The following is a 21,056-nucleotide window of genomic DNA, read 5'->3' on the forward strand; positions in this document are numbered from 1 at the left end:
ACTATGGACAGGGGACATGTAGAAGCAGTTGATTTCTTCTGATGAACACACCCATTGTTTATACTCTAAGCTTCTAACATGATACTAGCTCCTCGTATTACCACCATCCCAATATTGTTCTGTTGCCCACTGGCTGCATCTCCGCACATTCATCTATCACAAGATTCATAAACAATATTCCTTGGGCATGTCTGCCACAATTTAATTTTAATGATAATTTTTTGTCCATAAATTTTTTTAACTCGGGAGGGTAAAGCTTTGCTCCAAGTGTTCACTTAGCGAGCTCAAAGATGCCTGACTCCCCTTGTTTTCAAATGTGTCTTTGATCTGTTTGCAAATTTAAGTTATAGGTTTCTTTCTTGAGTTTATTTGTGAGTGCTGGGCCTCTGTTCCCCATGTACCACAAAGCAATTACTGGAATGTTGTGTAAGGGTGAGTCTTAGATATACCCGGGGACATAAGAAAGCCTGCATGTAAATTAGTGTGTTAAGAAGTTGATAAGCTAGTGCCTGGACCCTGGTTGACAAGCGTTCCCCTATTTCTCCCTGCAATGAAGGTCTTAAAACTGGGATCCTCTTTCAAAATTTAGAGCCTGTGAGATTTTTTTAAAATTCTACTTGGCGCACAATGTTATATTAGTGTCAGATATTCAACATAGTGATTCAACAAGTCTATACGTTATGCTATGATCACAAGTGTACCTACCTCTACCACCATTCAACACTAATTACAGTACCATTGACTCCATTCCCTGTATATTGTGGTAATACTTAAAAGATCTACCCTCTTAAAATTCAGCACACAATACAGTATTGCTGATAGGTACAATATTGTACAGCAGAGCTCTAGAACTTACTCTCTTGCTTAACTGAAATTTTAGGCCTATTCATTAGTAACTCCCCACTTAACCCCTCCCCTCCGTCCCTGGCAGCCACCATTCTACTCATCAATTTTATGAACTTTTTAGATAACTCTGGTAAGTAGAATCATGCATATATATCTTTCTGTGACTGGCTTATTTTCCTTAGCAGAATGTCCTAAGGTTTTATCCATGCAGTCATATTGCAGAATTTCCTTCCATTGTATGTAGGATATTTATCTATTCATCCATCAATGGATATTTAGCCTTCTTCCAAACCTTGGCTATTGGAAGTAGTGCTGCAATAAACAAGGGGGTGTTAATTTCTCTTTAGGATCCTTATATGAATTCCTTTAGATAAATACCCAGAGCCAGAATTATCTGATCATAGGGTAGTTCTATTTTCAATTTTTTATGGAATCCCCATATGGTTTTCCATAGTGGCTATACCATTTTGCATTCTCAATTCCCAAGGCAACCTGCAGAGTGGCAGAAAATATTTGTAAGCTATGTATGTGATAATAGGTTAATCTCTAGAATATAGACTTCCTATATATAGAATATAGGAATATAAGGAATTCCTATAACTTAAGAATTCTAGTTTAAAATGAGCTGAGAAAAAAATAAAATAAAATAAAATAAAATGAGCTGAGGACTTAAATAGACAGCAGCAGGAACATGAAAAACTGTTCAATGCCACTAATCATCAGGGAAATGCAAACTAAAACCACAAGATATCACCTTATACCTATCATCATGGCTGTTCTCAAAAAAACAAATGACAAGCGATGATCAATAATTTCTAAAAGTCCATAGATGTTAAAGAACCTAAATGAAGTCACAAACCTAATAATCAAAACCAGGACCAGAATTCAAACATTCTAACTCCTTGTCCCACGTTCTTTCCCAGACATTATTCATTTGAGGCAAGAGAGAACAAGATGTTCAATTAATCTTCTGCTTTCCATTTTGAGCTCTTATTCAGATATTATATAGATTGTCTGTATCTGAAGAACAGAGTTGAAATACATCCTACCTTAAAGAAAAAAAATGGACAGCAAGGAGGAAAAGGGTCGATTTTTTTTAATAATCACATACAGGACAAGGCTTCTAAAATTAAATAACTGAACAGCACAGGCAGAAATTTAACTTTTTCCTTACATCACTAACTCAATTTGTTAACATTAGAATGAGTGGCTTTGGGATATTCTGGAGACCCAAACAGATCCATACATTCTGGGTATGTGGCTAACTTGGCAGCCTCCCTTTAAGAGGGAAGGACCAGGGATCCCTGGGTGGCACAGCGGTTTAGCACCTGCCTTTGGCCCAGGGCGCGATCCTGGAGACCTGGGATCGAATCCCACGTCAGGCTCCCGGTGCATGGAGCCTGCTTCTCCCTCTGCCTGTGTCTCTGCCTCTCTCTCTCTGTGTGACTATCATAAATAAAAAAAAAAAAAAAAATAAGAGGGAAGGACCATCACAGATGCTTCAAAGTCATTTTGCAGGAACCAGGAAGGAAGAGGATAGAATGGAACAGTAATATATGCTAGGCAGTGAGGATGCCTTTAATGCCTTAGGCACCCGAAGACTTGGAAGCTCTGAACTGAATTAGAAACATTACCTTAATGTTAAGGTCTGAACTTGAGAAGTAGAACCATTGCTTGACTAAAGTGGAGGCATCCCTGAGAAGGCAGAGGGCCTTCCCACTTGTGTAAGGAGCAGATGGTCTAATGCAAACCATGTCTCTCCTCCGAATTTAATCAAATTCCCCAAGCACTTAAGCACATCACCCTGTCTGAATTCTCTGCAGAGCATTTTTCATTACCTGCCAGTTAATAAACAGAATTAATACCCCTCCCTAGTGTTCAAGCTCTCTCCTCCCAGGACCTCATTATCTAGAGCGCAGACCGGCATCTTTGTGGTGATTTAATAACTTTTATCTATGCCTTACTGCCTCTGCCAGGCACTATTCTATTTGTGTATTTGGTACTGACTCCAACCGCACAAGAACGCCATGAGGGTCTATTATCTTCATTTTACAGATCAGGGGGAACAAAGGGGCACACAGAAGGTAAGACTCTGCAGTAAAATGACCCCACAAGACACAGCTGGGGAGAACAAAGGCTGGGATTTGAACCCAGGTGGTCTGGTTCAGGACCTGTGCTCCTAACTCCTACACTCAGCTGCCTCCCACTCAGAGTAAACCATCAGCACGTTGTTGAATAAAGAAAAATGACAAGAATCGAATGAAGATACCTTGAAGGAAATATTAGCAAACTACAAATCTATTTGGGAGTTTTTGGGGTTTTTTAAGATTTATTTATTCATGAGAAATATGAATAAAGAGAGAGAGAGGCAGAGACACAGGCAGAGGGAGAAGCGGGCTCCATGCAGGGAGCCTGACATGGGACTCGATCCCAGGTCTCTAGGATTACGCCCCGGGTTGAAGGCAGCACTAAACCGCTGAGCCACCCAGGTTGCCCCTATTTGGGAGTTTTAACCAAACAGCAGACTTTCAGATATTGGGTATTTAAGACGAAGACGCCAGGGAGGAGAGAGAAGGGATGTTGCTCTTTTGAGAAAAAGGTTTTATCTATGTTATTCACCTGCTCAAATCCATCGGTGACTGCCTTGCTGCCCCAGGTCACATTCTTAGACATTTAGGAGGCCTGTGCAATTACTTCCATGGAGCTTCTGGCATGACCTCCCTCTCAAGGCTTCAGTGTGCGTGTGGATAGGATATATTCACATCTCTATGCCGCCATGCCCCTGCAGCTGGTATAGACAGTCCTGCCCCCAAAGCTTTCCTTCAGAGCTCCTAAGTGCTTGTATGTGCTCTCCTCCCCACTAGTCCTCACACCTACCCTACAAATAAGGCGTTGTCATCATCCCTATTTTACACATAGATTAAACTACCTGCACAAGCTCAAAGTGGCAGGACCAGGGCTTGAAACTAAGTAACGCTTTCCCAATGCCCTGGGCAAGTAATTTCCTCTTCCTACAGCCTCCCCTGCTACTCCTTCTCAAAGGGAGCTCTCCCCTCTCTGAAATCCTACAGCACTTATTTTATTGGTCTTATTGGAAGCTTAGCTACTCTTCGCCCCAGGAGAGAGGTCATCTAAATGAATGAACTATAAATCAGAAGGTCAGTCCAAAATATCAATAAAGGGAAGGGAGTCTAAAACTGCTCAAAGCAGATGGAATTAGAGCAGGGGTACTCGAAACTCTAAACTGATCCATTTGTAGACTGTAAGACTGAGTAGATCGTTTTAACTGCTGTAATTTGAATTACTATGAAGTTGCGCTCTAATTTCCTATCAGAAATTTGACTCATTATACATAATTATACTCATAAGATAAAAGCTGTATTTTGATGATTAAACATTAATTCTGATACCACAAAGATGCCATGCTTTTTAAAGAGCATATTACATGAAAAGCACATAAATTCTATAATAAAAATAATTCAATGCTAGAGCAACGTTAAAGAGGTTTTTCTTCTCCGCACCCCCCCCCCCACCTTGGCTCCTCTATCTGGATTCTGCCAAAGATAAAAAGTCACCAGCAAGCATCTATTAAAAGCTGCTCTTTGTCCTTTTTTTCTTAATCAGAATTTATGAAGTCAATTTTATTTAAATTAAAAACAAGAATTCTTCTTGAAACATGTAATATCAAACCAATTCCTTGATTTTTTTTTCCTTCCTCTTAATTTGTAACAGAGACTCTAAGAAAATAAAATCTAAGGTTAAGGAAATTTCCATCAATGTGAAGAAAATATTTTCCAAAATTAAAATAACAAGTTCCTCCCTGGTTAACATAACTGAGTTAAGTTGCAGATACATGACTGCCCCTGAGATCCCCTTCCTCCCCAAGCTCTGTGAAAGGGCCAAATCCACATCCTTTTCAACAACTCACAAGTCCTCTACGGGACTACCTTTTTTATGAAATGCTGCACATACTACCAATGCTACATAAATATTTCCTGATACATTACCCAGTCCTGGAATTTTCTGCAAGATTGCACAAAGTTTTTAAAATAGCACACGGCAAGCCATAAAATAATCAGATATAAAAGCAAGCTATATCAACCCCTTGATTAACTTTTTTTAACATGAATTTCAGAAAAAAAACGTTATTACATTTTAATCTCAGGAGAGAGATTCGCTATTTTTATTACTTGACTAAATGGCTTTAAGAATTACACCCTTTTTATATCAGATAACATTTCTCAACTCTACAGGAGCCTTCATACTACAATCTGTAGTCAAGAATAGCCCAATGTGAGGGGGACCTGGGGGTACTTGAGTGTCTGGCTCTTGGCTTTTGCTTAGGTCACAATCTTAGGGTAGTGAGATGGAGTCCTGCATCAGGTTCCACACCCAAGCTTGAGAATCTCTCTCTCTCCCTCTGCCCCTCCTCCGGTCTCCACACTCAGGCGCACACACTCCCTCTCTCTCTCTCTCTCTCTCTCTCACACTCATTCATATATATATATATATATATATATGTGTGTGTGTGTGTGTGTCAGTGTGTGACTTGAAAACAGACCATGGCCTGTGAACTGTAATATCTTTTTTTTTTAAGATTTTATTTATTTATTCATGAGAGACACAGAGACACAGGCAGAGACACAGGCAGGGACACAGGCAGGGACACAGGCAGGGACACAGGCAGAGGGAGAAGCAGGCTCCCTGCAAGGAGCCTGATGTGGGGACTCGATCCCAGATCCTGGGATCAACGCCCTGAGCCAAAGGCAGATGCTCAACTGCTGAACACCCCTGTGAACTGTAATATCTATTACACTGTCTGATACACACTAGATAAATAAAATTTAATTGACCTAAATTGTGTCTAAAACTCAACAAAATGTGTTCTGGTTCATTAAGATGAATCGCAAGACTTCAGTTGTGTTATCTGTAAAATAAAAGAGCTAGTAACCATTAAGATCCCATTCAATCTTAAAAAGCTGACATTTTACTTCATCTGCAGCCCTCCCCAACTCCAGTTTCAAATTTAATAATTTGGAATGAGCATAGCTCAGTAAACCAAAAGCATCCACAGGGAGAACAGAAGCTAAGATCGGGGAATCTAACTTCCAAACTAAGCAATACTTCCCTCGTAGAGGGACCCCTAGAAAGATAATAATTTATGAGAAAGTGCTTTTACAATTTTTAAACACTATATAAATGTAAGGTGGTAAAGAGTAGCATCTTTTCCATAACATGAAACGCTGGCGATACTCAGATGTAATTGGAAATACTATTCTCTCATATACAAAATCACTCCAATCCCAATAGAGCTTTGTTGTCCGTATAATTAAGTTGTAGGATGATGGGGGAAAAATGTTAACTCCTCACTTTACTGTATTTCTTCAACTCATCAACAGTTTGATTTATTTGGGACTGATGGTATTGAAAAGAAAATACAATTTCAGGGTAATAATTCCAATTGCCAGATTTTGACTATCAAGCAGACTGTTGTGGAGAGCCTTGAGCTTGATACAGTAAAATAGGTCTGCTTTGTTAAACCCAGCAAGGCTCATTAAGATTTTTTTTTTTTTTTGAGTGGTTAGAATTTTTAGATTTAGATATTTGAAACACAATCACTTTGTAATCTGTGATCTACTCCTCAAGGTATACCACTTCCTGAGCTCTGTTGGCCCTAAAATCTAACTGCTCATTTTAGAAGACAATATGGTAAATCTATAAAAAATTAAAGGAAAACCCAAAGCTCCAAGGTTTCGTTTTCCTTTTTAGGCTGGTCTCTGGTTGAAGGAGCTGTGGAAGTTGGTTGGGAGAAGGCTGCCATCTTGTGGCCAAGAGGAAGAACTTGTTCAAGAGCTCTGTCCACGCCCAGAGCCTCTGACAGCTGCTCCTGCAGCAAGGAAGCCTTCCTCTCCAGCTCCCTGTGCATCTCAAGCCTCCCCACTAACAAGAACCACGTCTTCAGAAATTTCAGTTGAAAGAAGAATTAACTCTCTGCATAAACCTAGTCTTTGGGAGAAGATGAAGTGGGAGAGGAAGGAGAGGTGTGGGCCTCCCTAGCTGTACAAGAACCTCACTAAGTCTGGTTTAAAGAATTGGAGGAGGGTGTCTGGGTGGCTCAGTCAGTTGGGTGTCTGCCTTCAGCTCAGGTCATGATCCCAGAACCCCGGGATTGAGCCTCGTGTTGGGCTCCCTGCTCAGCGGGGAGTCTGTTTCTCCCTCTGCGCCTCACCCAGCTCATGCTCTCTCACACGCACTTGCTCTCTCAAATAAGTAAGTCTTTAAAAAAAGAAGAGGAGGAGGAGAAGCAGAAGAATTGGAAGAATAGGAGCCCAGAGAAACCAAATGACTCCGTCAGAAACCCCAGTCTTCCTCTCCCACTTAAAGACTCTCTCTCCTCCGGCAACTAGAATTGTTCTTCACACACATTTTTCCTCCAGATTTCTCATGATTTTTTCCCATCACTCCAGGCTGGAAGTCAAAAATTATCAAATCTAGAGCTTAGAGAACACCTAGAAAATTCCTCTCATTTCATCCCAACCCACCTCTGAGCAGATTTAATTGGTGGTGAGGAGGATGAGGACTTCCAAATAATGAGGTTCCATCAATACTGTCCAAGAACTTTCTGCAAGGATGAAAAGGACCCCCATCTGCATTGTCCAGTAAAGTAGCCACAACACACAGGTAGCTACTGAGCACTTGAGATTATGCTAGTGCAATGAGGAACTGAAGTTTTCATTTTATTTCATTAATTTTGGTGAAAGTATACATGTGACTAGTGGCTTCCCTACTGGACAGCACAGCTATAGATTTTGTCTTCCTGGTCCATTTCAGCATATCCAAACAAACAAACAAACAAAAAATCATGTCACTCGAAACAGCTATGTTTTGACCATCAAATGGAGAATGTTGTGTTAATATTATATAGCACACACAAAAAGTAAACATGGTCTCTGCTTCCCAGGTATATACAATCAAATGAGTAGGGATAAAGCATGCAGACATATAACTAAAACCAAGATCAGGAGCTACAGGGCTGGGTTAATGGAGACTTGCAACCAAAATAGGACTTTAAAAGGCCACACAAAAAAATAAAATAAAATAAAAATAAATAAATAAAAATAAATAAAAGGCCACACAGCCAGAAGAAGGGACACAGGCATTTGGAGGAGGGCAGGCTAGGGCAAGAAACAGAGGCAGGAGGCCATGAAGTCCATTCAGGAAATGTCAGGAAGCTCTATCCAATTCGAGGAGTGGTTTTATGTAAGGCAATCATGGAAGACAAAGTGAGAAGGTGTGTCAGGATCAGTTTCCAAACATAAAAATGGGAGACCCAAGGAGGGAACAATGGGAAGAAAAAGAAGGGACCAACTAAAGACCACAAAGGACAAGGAAACCAGACTTTGGAAATGATGAAATGTTGGGGATGAGGAAGAAGATTCCAATTTTTTCAATCCAGGGTAAATGGAAGGTTGCTGACACCATTAATGGGGCAGATACTGGGACAATGGAGCAACAGAGAATGCTCAAGGACTGAAGTTAATGAACTAGCCAGGTAAGTCAACAAGAACTCTGCAAAGTGAAATAAGACAGGAAAAAGCAGAGGGACTGAAAGACAGGAGGCAGACAAGAGACCCCAACTGAAACCATAGAGTGGAGGGGTAGACACAGGATGAGGAGGAAGCAGAGAACCAAGGACAGACTCCGCCCCAGATGGCAAACAGCCCCCTGGCAGGGATAAAAGAAGCACAGAGTCATCAGCACCATCCAGAGAAGCACTTCTCCAACAGGGATGGGACGGGGAGACTTCTCACTGCATGCACTTTGCACCTCTTAGAGAAGTATTCCTGCCTTCCTAACCAATGAGGTACTGTGCAAAGAAGGAAAATAAACCTTCATTCCCTATGCCCACAACATTGCACATTAGACCCCAGTAAGAATCCTACCTGAAGATCTCACTACCTCAAGACGAGGCAGGAGGGTGATGTCAAGGGCCCCCAGAGGAGGGGGAGCCATAGAGACTTTGCCTCAGGCATGTGCAAAAGTAGCCCTAGACTAAAATACTGCTCTCGTCCCACCTAACGATGCTTCCAAGCAAGGCTCATGCACAGATGTGATCCAGATCAGTGTTTCCCAGTCCCAGAAATGATTGGAATTCCCTGAAGACTGCCTGTGGGGCCCACCCTCAGGGAGGATGGCTTAACAGCTTGGGCAATTGATCTAGTGTTCAAGCTCCCCAGGGGACACTCACGAGCAGCCAAAATTGAGGACCATCTAGTGATTCCAGAGATGTGGAAGGTTTCAAACCCTGTCCTTAGAGTTCCCCTTAATTCTCCCCACTACCAGAGCCCTCTCCAAATTCATGTAGCACTCTGCAGCGGGCAAGCACTTTCTGGTATTTCAAGATGTGACACTAGATCAAGTGAGTCTAGTAGCAGGAGACTCATACAAGTCATCTCATTTAATCCTCCTCTAAGGATCCTAGAGGAGTTCAGCCACCTGGCTAAGATCCCGCCGTTAGCCACAGCCCAGGAGAACCGGCCCTAGGCCTAGCCTTTTATCAGCTGCGTCCGGGAAGCAAGTGGAAGGAACAGGCCAGATCCCTTGAAACACAGGAGGGGTCAGCCACAGAAGGTTAAGGGAAGCTCTCAGGTCCTCCCTGGGACCACCTGCCTTTGTGGAACTTCACCCAGGATTGGTCCTTAAAGGGAACTGGCCAGCAGGAGAGTGCCAAAATGATTTCCCTTCCTTCTTCTTGTTCAACTCTGCACCAGTGGGAAACAGGTTTTCTAAATACCTTATGTTTCTCTGACAAAGTGGCAGTGATTTCACTCAGAGGAAGTCTGTTATAGTAAAGGACTCCTCTGCCCCATTCTATCCCCTTCCAAATGAGTCCAACCAAAGCAGCCAGATGCCTCCCAACCTGGCCAAGGGTTTCTATCTTTGACCCTTTCTGGGCTGCAAGGAAAGAAGGACACACAGGTGGGGCCTGGTGGGTTTTCAACCTCTGTTGCAGCTCCGGGTGAAGGAGCACATTTACAGTCCTGAGGATACAGACCTGCTCACCCAGACGGAGTCAACACGGCTGCACTAAACTCTAGCTGCCAAAATTGCAGCCTAAGAAGGGTTGACAAATGGGCGACCCCACCGGGGTGCTTCTACATCACGCAGCATGGGCTGGGGGCTCAGCCCAGCTCTCAGGATCTGAAAAGCCAGGCGCCTGGGTCCTGGGCCAGGGCGCGGCCCCCTTACCCGCAGGTGCACAGGTCACAGATGCACTTCCTCTTCAGCGGGGCCATCCCGCCGCCTGGATGTCCGCGCAGAGCATCCCCTGCAGCCGCCGCCTCCTGGGCCCCACACTCCTCTCCCGGGTGCACCAGTCTCGAGGGCCTTGGCAAGTGCTCCGAATAGTTCCTCCAAAGCAAACTTAAGTGGCCCTTTTGCAAAGGCCGGTCATGTGTTCCCTTCCGGGAGCTGGCCTTGCACAAGAGCAGCAGTGAGCGCGGACTGCGCGCCAGCCCGGGTGACCTCCCCCTGCGCGCGCTGCCCTGGCCTCTGCAGGCGCCGACCCACGCGCCTGGAGCAGCTGCCCCGGGACCTGCGGGGCCTCTGTGACGTCACCAGGGACGGGAGCGGCACCTCGGGGTGGAGTGATGTCACAAGGGCCGCTTGTGAGGTCAGGAAGCTCCCAGAGTCTCACCTGGCAGGCCCAGGACAAAGGTCTCCTATTGGACCGAGGAAAAACAACAGAGTGAAGGTCATGACGCCTTTGGAATACCTGCTGGTGTGCAAGTCAGCAAACACCATGATCACATGTGCAAAGAGCTAAAACGCCACGGTCGTGCCATCCGGCGTCATGTTCTATCTCTAGGACCTATGATGCTCCCCCTACTTATAGAAAGGCATCCTTTCACTTTCTGACGGCTAATGTCAAATACCATTTCCAGATCTTCCTTGTAGAAATCAATACCTTTGGCTCCACCCACCCATCAACTTCGCATTCTGAGAACAAAGCGGTTTCATGATGCCTCCGACTTTAGTGCTCAGGTGGGTGCTTAATCACTTCTCCAGATGCTAGTAGTGATGCGGTGGTTCTCAATTTTAGAGATCAAGTCTAGGCATCAGAATCACCTGGCTTAATAAACACCAGATTGCCAACCCCGACCCCGGAGTTTCTGATTCAGTAGGTCTGGGGTGAGTAGAGAATCTGTATGCCTAGCAAGTGTGTGAGTGCTGCTGATGCTGCCCAGCCGGGGGGCACACTTTCCGAAGCAGAGCTTTGGAGCTTCCTTTGCTCTCTTTAACAGCCGCCCCCAAGCACGTGGCTAACCTGATCCCCAGAATCACTACAGATCCTGCCCAGGAGCCACCTGCATCAGCATCTCTGGTCTGGGACTCTAGTTTTAGCAGGAAGCCAGGTGATTCTGATCATAAAGCAAGCTCAGGAGACACTGCTCTGGTGAGTTGTTTGGAATCAGACATCACTACCTGGTTAGGGGAAATAGCTTCAAGTATGGGCAGTCCTATGTTGCTCTTCTTTCCCATGCTTGCTACCTCTTCCCATTCGTTCTAGTAAATGAGTGAGTGAATCAGAGCATCTTCAACTGCAGGACACTTAATATCACAAGTTCTGGGGATTTACGTTCTTCCAGGTTAGGCTCCTGAACAAAGGTCAGATAACTAATGCCTGCAGGCCAAATTCAGCTCGCCATCTGTACGGCTAGCAAGCTAAGAATGGTTTTTACATTTTTTAATGAGTGGAAAAATTAAGACTATTACATGACCCACAAAACATAAAATTCAAATTTCAGTGTCTATAAGGAAAATTTTAAATTTGGCAAAAAATTTGTAGAAATATTCCTGATTTTGCTCATTGGCCCACAAAAGAACTAAATACTTACCATCTGGCTTTTTACAAAGTTTGCCGACCCTGTATCTTGAAAGACAAAAAGGTAGATCCAAAGGAAAGCATGCTCTTTCTCAACAGTAGAGGGTGAAGCTGCTCCTTGTCTTCCTGTAGGAAGTCAGGGCCCTAATGGGAAAGAGAGAAATATTTTGAGGTGAGGGAGAGACCAGATGAAGAGGTGGGATCTATTGAAAGCCAAGGCAAAGCCTGCATGGCCTCCCTTGCCATTGACAGGGAATAGCACATAATCCTTCCAGAGAAACTGAAGTGCTGGACCCAGCCATCTCTTAATAGCTGCCTAAACATTATCCATGAATCTTCCAGAAGAAGGATGCCCCATTCATGCCCCCAGACTTTAATGAGAACCACCTCCCATTCAAACCACCCTTGTGAATGGATCTTGTCAACAACCCATAGTACTCCCAACTTCTCCCATCTCTGCCTTCAACAGAGTGGAGATCTTGAAAGATGAAGGTGGTGTGGATAATACGGCCTCAACACCGGTGCTTCTGTAGAGCTGGTGCAGGACAGGACAACCTGCCCCTGCTGTCTACACTTACTGCCCATGTTCTGTTAGTTCCTGGCCAACTCTACACTGCCCCATCTAAATACCTTCCTAACCCTGATCCAAAATGCCCTTGCTTGTGAAGAATTTACCATCACTTGCTATCTACTAAACACTTCTGCATACTTTCCCACAAGTTCTCTCATCTCTCTCTTAAAACTGACAGAATCTATCATACTCATATTGTGAATCAAAACACTGAGCCTAGGGGGTAAACGCAAGATTACACAGCTGCTAAGTACTAGAACTGGGATTCAGACTCACCTAGCTCTTTCTTTTCAAATTTTTCCACCCAAGAAAAGGACAAAGGAAAAGAATGAATGGGGAACCTGGAGATCTTAAAGGCCACTGCAAACAATATTTTCTCTTAAAATTTTACATTTGCTCCTTAATAGGACCATTTTTATTTACTATTTCCTCACAATCTTTTTGTAAAATTAACACTCAGTGAAGCTGCACATTTTTTATTCTGTAGCTTTATAACTAACTTACCCAACCCCAAACTCGTTCTGTATCATCTGAAAACCTACTCTTTGTAGAACACTGTTTAAAAAGGTATGCTTAGGGGGCTCCTGGGTGGTTCAGTCGGGTAACCGTCCGACTCTTGATTTTAGCTCAGGTCGTGATCTCAGAGTTGTGAGATCGACTCCCGTGTTGGGCTCCGTGCGCACTTGGGATTCTCTCTCTCCCTTTACCTCTGCCCCTCCAATCCTATGCACTCTCTCTCTCTCCCTGTCTCTGTCTAAAAAAAAGAAAAAAAATCTATGGCTAGTCCTTTGAATGCACAGCACATTCGTAAAACGTTGTTTCAACATCCTTAAATATTTAAAATTGCTAAATGTCATTGGCACTAACAGAAGACTAGCCCATTGTAACACATAAACCTCTACCACCCTGCCACTTAGTTACTCCATGTTGCCATTGACAAGAAACATCACAAACATGTACTGGTCCCCTGGCTCATCAAGCCAGGCACTGTGCTGAGTACTGGAGACAGGGACAGTGCTCTCATGGCGGCTTAACATAGAGGAAGGAACAGGCAACTAAAATACCACTCAAGTGTATGACAGTAAACTATCAAAAAGGTGAGGAAGCAAAAATAGAAGGGCCTGGTGAATTCTGTCAATTTTTTGAGGAAGAAAGAAAACCAGTTCTACACATACTCTTAAAAAAATAGAGGATTCAGTGAGGCCAGTATGACTCTAATTCTAGAGCCAGACAAAACTGCCACACAAAACTGCAGACCATCATCTCTCATGAATATAAACGTAAAAATCTCTTACATTAGCAAACTGAAACCAGCAACATATAAAAAGGATTATAGGGGCACCTGGATAGCGCAGACGGTTGAGTGTTTGACTCTTGGTTTCAGCTCAGATGGTGATTGCAGGGTCCTGCGATTGAGCTCCCATTGGGGCCCCATGCTCTGCGTGGAGTCTGCTTAAGATTCTCTTCTCCCTCTGTCCCTCTCCACCCCACACATATGCAATCTCACTCTCTCAGATAACTAAAATCTTTTTAAGAAAAAAAACTGTAATGATTATTTAACATGACCAAGAGCAATCTATCCTAGGAATACAAAGTCACTTTAACAGGGAAAAGCAATATCCTGCACCACTTCAATTGAATAAAGGACTAAAATGAACTGACCTTCTTAATAATTTCAGAAAAAGCATTTTATAAAATCAACACTCATTCTTGACAAAAATCCTCAACAAATTCGGGAAAGAAGGGAATTTCCTCAACCTAATAAAATTTTGCCAAAAAGCTACAAATGCCATCACACTTAGAATTTACACTTCAAAAGACACTGTTAAGAAAATGAAAAGACAGTACAGATTGGGAGAAAAACTTGCATCTCAATTATTTCATAAAGGACTTGCATCCAGGATACACAAAGAACTCATAACTCATGATAATACAGTCCAATTTTTATTTTATATTTTTTTAAGATTTTATTTATTGGGGTGCCTGGGTGGCTCAGTTGGTTAAGCATCTGACTCTGTCTCAGCTCATGATGGTCATGATAAGATAGATCATGCCTCATGTCAGGCTCTGCACTCAGCGGGGAGTCTGCTTCTCCCTCTCCTTCTGCCTCTCTCCCTGCTAGTGCTCTCATGCATGTGCACTCTCTCTCAAATAAATAAAATCTTTAAAAAATAAAAAAAATTAATAAGTTAATTAATTAAAGATAGGCTACCTCCTGAGCCCATTTGAGTGGAGTTAGATTACACTAGTGTGACCACTACGATAAATCCCCAAGTTTTATGCTCAAACCTATCAACAACTGAAAGAAGATCTCCTGGATCCTAATTCAAAAAAACCTGTTGATGACAGTCTAGAACCTGGTGATTTGGTATCTAAAACATGATCAGAGAAAGACAGCCCTCATGCCATTAAAAGGATCCTAACCAAATGCTCCCTGACTACAGACACTGCTACAAAACAAAAAGAGGCTAGAAGTCTCTTCAAACTCAAGGTGTTCACTGCTGGGGGTGCACCAAATTGAACATGACATGACCTAAAGAAGTATTGAAAGCAAGGAATTTTTTATTCCCTGTTATAAGTAATGAAACAGATATCTCCCAAAGCCCTCTCTCTCCAAAGGGTTAATATGGAAAGCTTTTATTTGGTGTATTAGGGGCCAAGGCAGGGAGCTTGAATAAGCATTTCAGTTCAGTTGGGTATACCTACCATGTCAACATGCCAGTACATAGCTCTTTAGGGGCCAAGGGCAGGCCACCTCAACATGGGCCACTTTGGCACAAGAATATTTTGAGTTTAAAAGCATTCATAACTCGGTAGTTTCAGAAAAAGCTCTTTACTTCCCCCTCAACTGCCTAAAAAGAATTTTAGAATTTAGATAGAGGACCTGCTCCGGAAGAGAACTATCACCATTGCTAACATTACACTATGAACTAGGTATGGTAGACAGAGGGAACCTAGCAAGGCCACTTGGATCACAGTCTCTTTGCCTCATTGTTTGAGTGGCCCAGCAAACATCTATTTACCAAATATTTACTCTTTTTCATCTTCCTGTAAACTGTATTCGTTTCCTCTAAAGTCCAAGACCACTACCCACTTCTCCTTAACTCTAGATGACATATATACATCATTTTTCCTGATTGTCTTTGGAATTTCCATGTTTCTGTGTTCCCCATGTGTACACTATTATATTTGATTTCCTCTTGATAATCTGTCTCATGTCAAATGGATTCTTAGCCAGCTAGAAGGACCTTGAATGGGACAGGAATTCTTATTCCCCAACACATCATAAATTCAAAAAGTGGCAGAAAACTCTGTCCCTAGGAGGTGATCTTGTATTATAATGCGTTAGAGGCAACTTAGGACAACCCAGGGGGCCTTCTACACAGGTCCTCAGTTCCACTGATCTGGCTCAAACTAGCTTATGTAAGGGGCTATCAAGTGAGACGCAGCTTGCATAGGGTTATAAAATGCAACACTTAATTGGATGTCTTCTTGGCAAAACAAAACACATTCCTTCCCCTTCTCCCTTTTGCTGATAACTTTCAGCTCTATGATCAGAGCAACTTCCTGTTGCATCCTTGCTAACTAGACCTGTAAGTCAGATTAAGGTGGAAGAGAAGTAGCTGACATAGATGGCAGATCATGTCTTCACACTTGACCATAAAACTCTTTCTCCTTCTTTTCCTTTTCTTTACTATGGCACTGTCCTAGAAGGATGGCACCCTCATCTGTATCTCCCAGGCCACTGCTACGGGGAGGTGGAGAGTCAACCTCTCTTATTTCAGGCTTAAAAAATAAAAAAAAATAAACTTCATTGTACCCCTAACTATTCACAAGCAAAATAAGACATGTCATCAGTCATTCCCCTAAATTCACATTGTTGAGTTAAAATGGACACTTCTTTTGGCAAGGCCCTATTTTCTTGATTAAAGATAAATGTAAATAAGGTTATAATTAAAGGTAAACTTTTTATTTTATTACAAAATCTGCTAAAACAATAGCAGCCCAACAAAAATGTGTAGACTCTCAGGCCAAATTTGTCCTTAATAATAGATTAGCTTTTGCTTATCTTTTAGCTGATCAAGGAAGTGTCTATGCTGTGTTCAAACCACCTGCTATGCCTGGATTAACCTTTTTGAGGAAGCTAAAACCCAATTACATAAGTACAAACTGCTTGGCTTAAAAGGGTGACTGCTTCCACAGGGTCTTTTGACTTTGACTTTTTTTATTTTGATTGGATGGCTCCAAAGTGTTGGGAATTCTCAAACTATTGGGAAGTACTGGGAATTATTCTGCTTATAGTAATCATAATAATCTCCCTGGCACGTTTTTTAAAATGCTTTTTAAATGTATGTTTGCAGCCACTAACCAACCAAGCAAATGATCTCCCTAAGACTGGAATGAGGAAAATAACCAACTCAAAGAATGTGAACCAGAAGCTGTGACCTATGAATATCACAGAGGCTAAGTAAAAAACGGCATGACCTAGGAATACCACACAGAGGAGCACAAAATTCTGTGATCTGCGAAAGCCCCAGCTGAGAGTGGCATCAATGCCTTCATATTTGATCACAACTTTCAGTTAAACTAAGAGCCTGATTAAAGGGGGGAATTGTTAAGAGAAAACCATAGGCTCAAAATAGGATCACTTAAACCAAGTTCCCAAATCTGGGCTTTCCACCCATTCTAACTGCAGTTTCAACCTCCTCCAGAAATGCAGGCTTAACTGGTCAGTGAGGAAAAATTTTCTGTCAGCACCAATGAGCCTGTCACCTGGATCCTCTCCATCCCCCAAAGAAAGATGAGGGAGACAGAACATGAAGACTCCTAACTCTGGGAAACAAACTAGGGGTGGTGGAAGGGGAGGAGGGCGGGGGGTGGGGGTGACTGGGTGGCGGGCACTGAGGGGGGCACTTGACGGGATGAGCACTGGTGTTATTCTGTATGTTGGCAAATTGAACACCAATAAAAAATAAATTTATTATTAAAAAAAAAGAAAGATGAGGTTGTTCCCCACCCCAACCCCACAAACAGCCTAATCTGGAACAATCCTTTTCTTTTGCTAATAATCTTCTGGCCCCCACCTTCCATCTATAAAAACCTTCCATTCCAGACAACAAGTTAGTGCCTGTCTAACTTGCTAGATGGGATGCTGCCTAATTCATGAGTTGTTTAATAAAACCAATTAATTTTCACATTTACTTGGTTGAATTTTGTTATTTAACAATATTTACTCAAGAGAAATGAAAATATATATCTACACAAAAAATTTGATATGAACGTTCATGTAGCATTTTTCGTAACAGTGACAGTGTAAAAAGTGAAAACAACCCCAATTCCCATCAACTGGAGAATGAACAAACAAAATGTTGTCATGGATATTTGTACAATGGACTATTACTTACCAATAAAAATAAAGTACTGATACATTCTACAATATGTATGAACCCTATCAATAATTACTTTAGATGTAAATAAACTAAACTCCTTAATAAAAGGGAACAAAAAAAGAGTAGCCAAGAGAATAAAAAATCATGTATGCTGTCTCTAAGAAACCCACTTTAAATTCAAGAACACACAGAAGCTAAAAGTGAAAGGATGGAAGAAGCTATTCAATGCAATTGGTAGTCAAAAGAAAGTAGGAATGGTTATACTTAGACAAAGTAGATTTTAGGTGAAAAACTGTCTCTAGGGTGCCTGGGTGGCTCAGTCGGTTAAGCATATGCCTTTGGCTCAGGTCATGGTCCCAGGGTTCTGAGATCGAGCCTTGCATCAGACTCCCAGAGAGCCTGCTTCTCCTTTTTCCTCTGCCACTCCCCCTGCTTGTACTTTCTTGCGCTCTCACTCTCTCTCTCGTTCTCTCTCAAATAAATGAATAAAAATATTTTTTAATGTTAAAAATTTAAAAACTTTCTAGAGGGGCACCTGGGTGGCTCAATCAGTTAAGCATGGGACTGTTGGTTTCAGCTCAGGTCATGATCTCAGGGTTGTGAGATCAAGCCCCACATTGGCTCTGCACTGGGCGTGGAGCCTGCTTGAAATTCTCTCTCTCCGTCTCCCTCTGCCCCTTCCGCCCTTAAAAAAAAGAAGAAAAAAACTATTTCTAGAGACAAAGGTTATTACATAATGCTAAAAGGGTCAACTCAAAAGGCAGGTAGGTAAAACAATTACAAATACATACACATCCAACATCAAAGCACCTAAATATGTAAAAGAAGGATTAGTGGACCTGAAAGGATAAATTGACAGCAATACAATATGAGTAGGCTTCATACCCTACTTGTAATAACAGAACATCCAGACAGGAAATCAATAAACGGTGGACTTGAACAACACTATAGACCAAACAGACATATACACTATGGACATAACAGACATATACGTATTACATGTTCTCCCAACAGCAGAAGAATACACATGCTTCTCAAGTACACAGAGAACATTTTCTGGGATAGATCACATGTTAGGTCACAAGTAAGTCTTAATAAATTTAAGATCAAAATCAAATAAAAAACAAAAAAACAAAAACAAAAAAACAAAATCAAATCAAGTATCTTTTTTATCACAATAAGATGAAACTAAGCGTCAATAACAGCAAGAAAACAGAAAATTCACAAATATATGGAAACTAAGACACTCTTGAATAAACACTGGATCAAACAGGAAATCAAAAGGGAATTCAAAAATTATCTTGAAACAAACAAAAGCAAAAACACAATTTACCAAAACTTATGGAATGCAGCAAAAGCAGTACTAAAAGGGAAGTTTATAGTGATAAACACCTATACTTAAAAAGAAGATCTGAAATAACCTAACTTTACACCTCAAGGAACTAGAAAAAAGAATAAACTAAGCCCAAAGTTAGCAGAAGGAAAGAAATAATAGAGATCAGAAGTAACTCACATAGAGAATAGGGGGGGAAAACAAAATTAGAGTTGGAAACTAGGAAAAACAAACAAACAAACAAAAACTATAAGTCATTATCTCTGATAAACATAGATGCAAAAATCTTTAATAAAATACTAGCAAACCAAATTCAAAAACATATCAAAAAGATTATAAATGATGGGGCAGCTGGGTGGCTTGGTTGGTTGAGCACTGGCTGTCAGCTCAGGTCATGAACTCAGGGTCCTAAGATGGGGCCTTCACATCGGGCTCTCTGCTTGGCAGGGAGTCTGCTTTCTTCTATCCCTCTGCCCCTCCTCCAGCTCAAGCTCTGTCTCTGTCTCTCTCTCTATCTCTCAGTCTCTCTCTCTCAAATAAATAAAATTTAAAAAAAAAATCATACACCATAACTAACTGTGACTTATTACTGGGATGCAAAGTACAGAATAAAAGGTAAACCCACATGATCATCTCAATAGGTTCCAAAAAAGCATGTGATAAAGTTCAACATCAATTTATGATAAGGGACACCTGAGTGGCTCAGCGGTTGTGTCTGTCTTTGGCTCAGGGTGTGATCCTGGAATCTGGGATCGAGTCCCACGTCAGGCTCCCTGCATGGAGCCTGCTTCTCCCTCTGCCTGTGTCTCTGCCTCTCTCTCTCCCTATGTCTATCATGAATAAATAAATAAATAAATCTTTTTAAAAAATGGATTAAAGATGTGAATATAAGACCTAAAGCCATAAAACTCCTAGAAAAAAGCATAGGGAAATGGTTCTTGACATTGGTCTTGGAAAAGTTTTTTTGGATATGTCACCAAATGTGCAAGCAACAAAAATCAAAAATAAACAAATGGAGCTACATCAAACTAAAAACCTTCTGCATAGAAGGAAAAAAAAACACCAACAGAACAAAAAAAGTAACCTATGGAATGGGAGAAGACGTTTGCAAATCATTTATCTGATAAGGGATTAATATCCAAAATGTATAAACATTTCTGAAATTCAATAGGGAAAAAATCAGATTTTAAAAATGGGCAGAGGACCTAAATAGACATTTTTCCAAAGAAGACATAACAAATAGCCAACAGGTACGTGAAAAGAGGTGCTTGCCATCACTACACATCAGGGGAATGTGTATCCAAACCAGGAGATATCACCTCACACCTGTCGTCATCAAAAAGACAAGAGAGAAGCTTTGGTGAGCATGTGGGAAAGAGGGCAACTTTGTGCACTGTTGGTTGGAATGTAAACTGGTGCAGCCACTATGGAAAACAGTATGGAGATTCCTCAAAAAATTAAAGATAGAAGTTACTATATGATTCAATGATCCCACTTCCGGGTATATATATATTCAAAGGAAATGAAAACACTATCTGGAAAAGATAATCTGTCCTCCTCCCACCCCACCCACACCCAGTTCATTGCAGGATTGTTTACAGTAGCCAAGAGAGGGAAACAACCTAAGTCTCCATCAATGGATACATGAAGAAAGAAAATATGATATATATTTTTATATTATGATTATAGAATATATATTATTCACCCATTTAAAAAGGAAGGAAATCCTGCCATTTGCAACAACATGAATGGATCTTGAAGGCATGCCAAGTGAACTAAGTCAAGGACAAATACTGTATGATCTCCTTTGTATGTGGAATCTAAAAAACCAAACAGAGATACAGAGAATAGATGGATGGTTGCCAGGGATTGGGAAATGGGTGAAGGTAGTCACAAGGTACAAACTTTGAATCATAAGATAAATTCTGGGGATGTAATGTACAACATGGTGCCAATAGTTAGCGGTACGGTACTATATGTTTGAAATTTACCAAGAGTATAGATCTTAATAGTTCTCATGGCCAAAGGGGA

At 41.6% G+C, this 21,056-nt stretch overlaps 1 protein-coding gene across 3 annotated transcripts in view; it reads right to left on the minus strand.

Moving 5' to 3' along the window:
- The window catches only part of SAXO1 (stabilizer of axonemal microtubules 1), a 101,888-nt gene extending 90,012 nt beyond the window's left edge, over positions 1-11,876 (minus strand). The window contains exon 1 of one of the 3 annotated variants that reach the window (XM_077912095.1): positions 11,745-11,876. Coding sequence is in view for 1 of the 3 variants with exons in the window: in XM_077912096.1 (XP_077768222.1) it covers positions 10,096-10,142 (47 nt within the window). In the remaining 2 variants the exon portion in view is untranslated. Of the gene's footprint in view, positions 1-10,095; positions 10,455-11,744 lie in introns of those variants that run through there. The other 2 variants (XM_077912096.1, XM_077912094.1) reach the window with 2 other exon arrangements.
- Positions 11,877-21,056: the final 9,180 nt, after the last annotated feature.

Source organism: Canis aureus, chromosome 10 (assembly GCF_053574225.1).
Source record: "Canis aureus isolate CA01 chromosome 10, VMU_Caureus_v.1.0, whole genome shotgun sequence".
Lineage (NCBI taxonomy): Eukaryota > Metazoa > Chordata > Mammalia > Carnivora > Canidae > Canis > Canis aureus.